The sequence below is a fragment of the Pundamilia nyererei genome, unplaced genomic scaffold (genome assembly GCF_000239375.1).
Source record: "Pundamilia nyererei isolate P.nyererei 1_Seehausen unplaced genomic scaffold, PunNye1.0 scaffold00399, whole genome shotgun sequence".
NCBI classification, from domain to species: domain Eukaryota; kingdom Metazoa; phylum Chordata; class Actinopteri; order Cichliformes; family Cichlidae; genus Pundamilia; species Pundamilia nyererei.
Genome location: NW_005187800.1, coordinates 114,929 through 123,248, shown reverse-complemented (window position 1 = coordinate 123,248; position 8,320 = coordinate 114,929). Strand labels below are relative to the sequence as shown.

Sequence of the window (8,320 nt, the reverse complement as noted above, 5' to 3'; positions counted from 1 at the left end):
AGAAAATCTAAGACTTTTAAGTGCGCCTTATGGTCGTGAAAACACGGTATGTAACTTTTACTCTGAGTACATTTTAAATGAGCTACTTTTTACTTTTACTTGAGTACATTTTTAGACAGGTAATTTTACTTGTACTTGAGTAAAATTTCAGCAAAGTAATGGTACTTTTACTTGAGTAAAATATTTTAGTACTCTTTCTACCTCTGCACGCGTATATAAAACAGGTCCGCGGCTCCGAACCGTAGTAAAGGGACCTCTGGCTAATATGTCGGGTTCCGCGTCGGTCTCATAGCCGAAAACTAGCTTTACTTTATGTCTCGGTCAACTTTGCTAGCGAGAGACAGAGAGAGGCGTTGAAAGGCTGCTCCAATGGAACTTATTTTTTTCGGAGGAAAACACGAAAAAAGTGTACAGCCGAGTCTTAATAGCTTACTTATAACTGGGCTCGTCAGGCACTCTTTTTGGCTGCAGTGGTTATTATTATATTTGCATGCTTCCAGCTCCCGTTTCTGCTCGGTGACAGCTCCCTCCCTCGCTCACAGACACATAACGGGTACGGCAGTCCATTCTCCCTGCAGAAGGGACTACACTGTCCATGAAGCTACATTCTTTATGGCTGTGCCTGTAACACTCTGCCTATTGCCTTCATATTAAATCATTTTTGTGAATAATTTTTAAAAATATTTCTTCACGTCATTATGTGGGCCGCAAGTAGAGGTGACATGGGCTGCGAGATTGAGACACAGGCCTCTTAATGCGTGTTTTGTTTGGGGTATGGAAACCAAAAATAGAGAGGGCATAGCCGAACATATGAAACAGAAAAATACCGCCGTGTAATCACTTTATTTCAGTAACTGTATTCTAAGTACCACCTTTTTAAATGGTAACTAACGGAATACAGTTACTCATATTTTGTATTTTAAATACGTAACGGCAGTACATTAATTCCGTTACTCCCCAACACTGGCCAGAACCAGGTGTTCCCTGCAAGATTTCAAAAAGAGGAGTGAAAAAAAAATATCAGAAAAGTTGTCCAAGAACCATGGACCACTAGTGGAGAGCTAAAGAATGACCTGAAATCAGCAAGTATAATTGTTTTAAATGAAAAAAAAAATGCCCTCAACTGCCAAGGCCTGTATGCATGCTCACCAAGCATCACTACATTGCTAAAGAAAACGCATGTTGAAACACAATTAAACTTAGTTGAGCAACATTTAGAAAAGCCTGTGAAAAACTGGGAGCATATATTCTGGTCAGATAAGAACAAAATTGAACTCTTTTGATGCCATAATACACACCATATTTTGAGGTTAAAAGGGAAAGCTTATCACCTCAAACATACAACCCCAAGAGTGAAGTTTAGAGGAAGGAACATCATGGTGTGAGGCCTGTTTTTCATCATAATGCACTGGCACCACTTATTTTAATTGAAGGAAGGATCAATGGAAAAATGTATCAGTGTATCAAGACATTGTTGATAAAAAATCTGCTGCCATCTAACAGGATGACGGGGATGAAATGAGGGTGGATGTTTCAGGAAGGCAATGATCCCAAACACACACTCAAAGAAACTCTCAACTGGTTTCAGAGAAAGAAAAAAAAAACTGATAGAATCCTGCAGTCAATTACCTAACCTGAATCCAATCTCATCTATGGAAAAGAAAAAGAACCTTAAGGATTTGAAGCCAATGCGTACAACTTGTGCAAAAAGTAGCGGCTTATAGCCCGACAATTACGGTAACTTAATTTAGGGATATCAGTGCCTGATTTCTTTGCATGTGTGAACTGGATGGGTTGTTACCAACTTCTGGTAGTAATTCATGTCAACATCTCATGTCAACAGCAACTTTAGAAATATATATACAGAAGACTGGTGACGTGTTCAGTATTTGTTTTACCCACTGTATATACAGCTTATTTCTCGTAACCTTTTGTTTTCTTTTTGTTTGTTTTTTTAGTTTTTTGCAATTTGCCTTTATTGGATAGTGAAAGTGAGGAGAGGGGGAAGACACACAACAATCCCCACTATCCTGCAGTCTGCTCTAGCTAATAGCTAATTTTACTTTGCTTTAACTAAAGAATTGTTTCACTTTGTTCTCTTGGGAAACACACACAGCAACGTTTCCTAGCCTGAGTTATATAGTTTATAATGCTTAGCTTAAAGTGATTGCATGGATATGTTCCTGTACCTTCCTTGCTGCAGTGTTCTGAAGCACTCCGTGGATGCCACCTTTGAAGACCAGGGTCCCAGTCCAGGCTATCGGATAGAAATGTCAATCTTCTACGTGGTCTACTTTGTCGTTTTCCCCTTCTTCTTTGTCAACATCTTTGTTGCTCTAATCATCATCACCTTCCAGGAACAAGGAGACAAGGCCTTGTCTGAGTGCAGCCTAGAAAAAAATGAGGTAAAGAGCTCAGAAGTATTTAGTATTACAATATGTTCATTCATTCATTTATTTGTTCATTTCAGGCACAACAAAATACATATATTGAACATAAAGTGCACAAAACAAAAAACAAAAATTACCTGAAAAGGAGTGGGACGAAGAAAACTTATTAAATCCCACCCCTATACTCACTCATCAACAAAAAACAATAAGCTTCCCACAGCTACGCCCATCGTTACAACCAAACAAACCATCAACAGCCCCGGGCACATGCAAGCATCTCAACGGCAGCTCGCAAACAACAATCAGAACCAACATAACTAAATACAGAATATATAATAATTATAAATTACCACAGGTAACAGGCAATAATAATTACATAGTGACAAATATACATACATACATTTATTAAATCTACACACACATGTACATATATGTACATACATACGCACACACTTTTTTTTTTTTTTTTTGGAATCATACCAGCAATGGTAAGAGAACAGACATTACAGAGCACACTAAAACCATCATTGAGTATACTGTGACCAGACCAACTGTTTGTAGAGGAATTTAAATCTATGAATATTTTTGCATTGTTTCAGTAGTAAACTCAGACTGTTCCAGATTTTCACACCACATAGAGACACACAAAAACCTTTACGGGTTGTTCAATTTCTGGGTAGTTTGAATTCCCTGAAGCCTCTCACATTATAAACCCTTTCTCGAATTTCAAATATAATTTTTAAATTTGTAGGTAGAAGTTTATTAAAGGCTTTGTATAAGATTATAGATGTATTGTAATTAACCAGATCCTGGAATTTAAGTAACTTTGCCTGAAGAAAGAGTTTGTGAGTATGATCTAGATAACCAGCCTTGTGAATAATACGCAGTGCTCGTTTCTGTACTGTGACTAATGGATTAGTTGTATTTTTATATGTGTTTCCCCACACTTCCACACAATATGTAAGATATGGAAGAACCAGGGTACAGTACAGAGTACGAAGTGCATCTTTATCAAGGTATGGTTTCACTTTGTTCAAAACTGCGAGGCTTCTGGAAATTTTGGGTTTTATGTGTCTGACGTGTGGTTTCCATGAAATTTTGTTATCAATTATGACTCCCATAAATTTGTTTTCACTCACATTATCAATGGGTACACCTTCAATGATAATTGGTAATTCAATATTATATTTTAAATTACCGAAATCATTGCTTTAGCTTTATTTATATTTAATGATAATTTATTTATATCCATCCATTTTTTAAATTAATTTTAGCTCCCTGTTTACGGTCATTACAAGATCAGTGTAATCATCGCTACTGAAAAATATGTTGGTGTCATCTGCGAACAGTATGAGTTTAAGTACTTGAGAAACAACAAAAATATCATTTATGTATACATTGAAAAGTTTTGGTCCCAACACTGACCCTTGGGGAACACCACATGTAATACCAAGTTTCTCTGAGTGGTAATGCTATAATTCAGAAGATATTTTTGTTATTTAAGTGATTTTTTTGTTTTGAAGACTTGGGTCTTGCCATCTGAAATCAGCACAAAAACCAAACTAACCAAAGTTTGGTTTTGTATTGATCATTTTAGCCTCAATTTTTTATGCATTTTTTAAAAAAAAGGCTTCCACCCACTTTCATGCTTTTTTGTTGTTGTTGCTGTTTTTTAAACAAAAGACAATGTTAGAACATGATCATCTCAAAAACTATTAAAAAGGTTGAAATTTTCACTGATCTTTATTTCCATCAAAATGAATCAGTATTTGTGATAGAGGCATCAAAAACTGTCTGAACATTTAAAATATATAAAAAAAATCAAGCAATCCCGTAAAATCCCCATGTGTGATAACACATAAATAATAAAACTACACATTGTGAAGGAGAACTAATGATAACTTCTGGATGTTATCTAATATCATTTAAAAATAAATTTAAAAAATGTGTCAAGTTTATTTCTATAACATATTTAAAAACAACAGCTGGTGACCAAAGTGCTGTGTGTCAAACATAATCAAATAACAAGGCATAGGACAGAGTGCCCAATGTGACAGATAGTTAGGGATGGGAATATGGGGGTTATACGGTCTTGCTCGTGTGTACCAGTCAATAAGCAGTGGAGCATATAAATTTAAAAAAAAAAGACTGGGGGACCCCCATGCGTGTTTTTTTTGTATTGTTTTTGTTTTGTTTTTTTCAGGAAAATGTATCCCCAGCCTAACCGGAAAACAAATCTCACTACTATACTAAAAAAGTAAAAAATATCAGTAGATAGTCTAACCCGCAGAGAACAACATTTTAGAGTTTACAGATGGTACATCTGTTATAAGTGAGAAAACAATGTTTTTAAATATATGCATATTTTTCATTTTTAAAACCTACTCTATCCACCTACCATTTTCACACCTACTGCCACGGAGGAGTCTGATAATTCAGATTAAGGTTAAAATATACAAAGATGTATTACAAATACAATCAGCATACTGATCCCCTCTTGCCAGTTGTGGAATTAGGGTTAAAGTTGGGTCACGAGGTCAGGGCGTTAGGGATTCTGTTTAGGAGTTAGGGACATCATCTTATCTCACTCCTGATCATGCCATTGTCATGCATTGTGCTGTGGCAGGCAGAATGTGGACCCAAATGCAGGTTTCAACACACACAGGGATAACTCAAAGAGGCAGCTTTATTTGCTGTGAACATCCATGCAAAGAAAACACAAAACATAACCTAAACAGGAAACTAAAACTAGGGAGCTAGAAAAACAAGAAACTGGGGCGGGGAGTTACCTAGGACCACTCAGGAAAGACCACAGGAGAGACACACAGTTAAATGACGATACCAACGCGACAACGGACAGAGAAAAACACAGGCAGAGAAAAACACAGGGCTAAATACACAAGGGAGTAACGAGAAAAGTAGAAACACAGGAGGAATACAGCTGGGAAAGATCCAATGTAACAAGATGGGGAGGAAGCAAAACTTAATACACTAACATAGGACATAAGACTATCAAAGTAAAACAGGAAACAGGAGACAGGCACAGAAGGATGGACTTGTAAATGAACAACATAGCTATATTGAAAAAATAACTTTCTGTGTTATATCTAGAATGATTAATATATGTATAAATTTGGCTTGTGTTGGTTGACTGACCTAAATAATAAACTTCTGGCTACTAACCTTATTTAAATATGAAATATTTTAAAAAATATTTCATATTTAAATAAGGTGCCGGTGCTTAAACAGTGCTCGAACCGGTGCTTAAAGAATGGAGAACACAACATTGGTCCAAAAACCTCTCATGTTCAGCTGTTTTTTTGTAAAAATATAACAATGTTAGCCTTTTCTGCAGCTATGGGGCATATATGGCATCACTCTTGACTGGAAGCAGCGCTTAAACAATGGAAAAAACACAAACTTTGTCCAAAAACCTCCCATGTTTAGCTGTTTTCCTCTTATTCTTTGGTCATTTTAGACTTTTTGGCCAGGGTGAAGGGAGTATCGTTTGCTAGTTCACCTTACATGCATTAATTTAATAATGTGGTTAGCCTACTCAACGTAAATTACACACGAACAACATTAAGCTACTCACACAGAGAAGAACGGCTGCTGCTGCCATCATCATCCGTCATCATTTCTGCTACACTGGCAGGGCTAGGGGGCAGGACTCTCCTCTTCGGGTTTTTGGGGGATGTTGCTAACTTCGGCTCCGAAACCAGGCAACCCACCCGCAGTAGATGTGCTCGGTGTGAGGTCTCGCAGCAAGCTATCAAATACGGCGCATTTCTCGGCTTTTAAAAAAAACGCTATGCATTGCCAGGTGTTTCATCAGATTTGAGGTGTTACCTCCTTTGACAGTATCACAGTATCAGCTTAAAGCACTTATTGCAGGCTGCTGAGTTTGCATATTTTGCTGTGAAGTACAGCCAGACTTTTGACAGCTTCGCCTTGGGCATTTTTAATCTGTAGCTCTGCTCTAAAAGAACGTACCTGGGCCCGCCTACTATCCTCGGAAACGTAAAATGATTGGCTAGAAGTGTATCACAGCTCAAGAAAAAAAAGCACCAAAATGTGCGCTGCTTTTCGGTCTGGTTGCTACCGTTTATGTCAGAACCGGTGACACCGGTACCCATCCCTAGTGGGAACATGTCTTTAAGTGGTGAAGACAGCCGCACAAAAGTTAGGATTTTCGTTTGAAAACGCATGGTTTTCTCTCTGTTTTGACCTTCCATCCACACTTAGACAGCGTTTTCGCTCATGGAAAACACAGCATTTTCAAAACGCTCTCGAAAACGCATACATTTGAAAACGGTGCTTTCGCGTCACAGTGTGGACAGCGAAAATGGAGACTTTCTAAACAGTGACGCATGTCAGTCATATGATGCAGCTATGTGACCAATTAAACAAAGACAACTGAGGGCATTATACAGCAGTTGTTTTGTTTGCTCTCAATTTTGACAGCCCTCTTAAAGATTAATATCAGTCTGTACATGCTCCAGATAGCTTTTCTTCAAATTCTTTAATTTTCACTTGCTTTTGCAACTTTGTACTTTTGTGTTACTCGCAGCAACAACTTCACCTCATTGTTAATCCATTTTAAAAACTCTGTGGTTTTCCTCAACATTTTGCCGGGACGTTTCAAAGAGCCAGAAAGTAAATAAACGGCAGACAGAAATGAGGCAGGTCGCATGCGCAGTACTGGAACGTAAGCATTTTCAATGTGGAAGCGCAACTCTGTGAAAACAACTGACAACGCTAGTGTGGGTGCGGAGCGTTTTCAGACAAAAACGCTGTTTTCAAATCTATATGGGCTAGTGTGGATGTAGATAGAGAAACAGACAACCATTTTCACTCACATGGGCAATTTATCCCCAGTTAACCTAACTCCACTAACTGCCTGTCTTTGGACTGTAAGAGGAAAATGGAGCCCATGAAGACCACTGTGCTGTCCTATATTTGATTTTGTAAAGCTAATAACTAAGCTGAGACATTTTTAAGGCAAATTGGAAATGGTTTAACAGAAATGTTCTAAAATTTTGATGATTTCAGATGGAATGACCAAGGTCTTAAATATAATCTGCTGCTAAGAGCCATAAGACACTTTCAAAATCTTAAGAGGTCCATGCGTTGATTGGTCAAATTGTCTTGGTAACATTTGGTAAACATTATTAAGGGTATGGCCACTGACCACTATGTATTTGTTGGTTCAGTATTTTCTCCTTATCTGGCTTCTGTGACTAAATATGCATATTTTTGTAATACATTATTTGTAATATATACCTGTTCTTGGTTAATTTTACTTAACAATGATCCAGTTTTAGCATCTGGGACCTAAATAAACTGTTACCCAAAGTTACAAAATGAAAAAAATGTGGTGTTTGTGCCTAAATAAAATATTTAATTATTTCTAGCAAAGTCAGGCTTTTATCCATACAAAACAGAGTACTGAAGTTCCATTCAAATGATAAAAACAGTAAAGCAGATATGTATTTTTATTTTGTTGCAGAGGGCATGTATTGACTTTGCCATAAACGCCAAACCACTAACACGTTACATGCCTGAGAACACACAGTCCTTCCAGTACAGGATGTGGAAGTTTGTGGTATCAGCTCCGTTTGAGTACTCCATCATGATCATGATTGCTCTCAACACCGTGGTACTCATGATGAAGGTAAGAAAGCATATGAATAATAAAATACACATACAGGTGGTTTAGCTTTAGGTCACGTGTTCATGAATCATGAATTCATGAACATGTGTTTATAGACTTTTATGTCTTTAGTGTTATATATGAAGTTACTGGTAGCAATCATTAGCAGGGACAGTTGGATGCTCTGGCCAAAAGTAATAAAATCCTCCAGCTGCTAACTTTAATCTCGCTGATTCACTTAGGTCATGTCTTTTATAAAATTCTTCTCTTTTTACTA

General features: G+C 37.3%; 1 protein-coding gene across 1 annotated transcript in view; it reads left to right on the top strand.

The window, feature by feature from the left end:
• Window positions 1–8,320, top strand: part of cacna1ba (calcium channel, voltage-dependent, N type, alpha 1B subunit, a) — a 305,842-nt gene that overhangs the window by 194,057 nt on the left and 103,465 nt on the right. Inside the window, exons 31-32 of the mRNA XM_013915926.1 lie at window positions 2,204–2,405; window positions 7,900–8,064. Coding sequence (XP_013771380.1) covers window positions 2,204–2,405; window positions 7,900–8,064 — 367 coding nt within the window. The remainder of the gene's footprint in view (window positions 1–2,203; window positions 2,406–7,899; window positions 8,065–8,320) is intronic.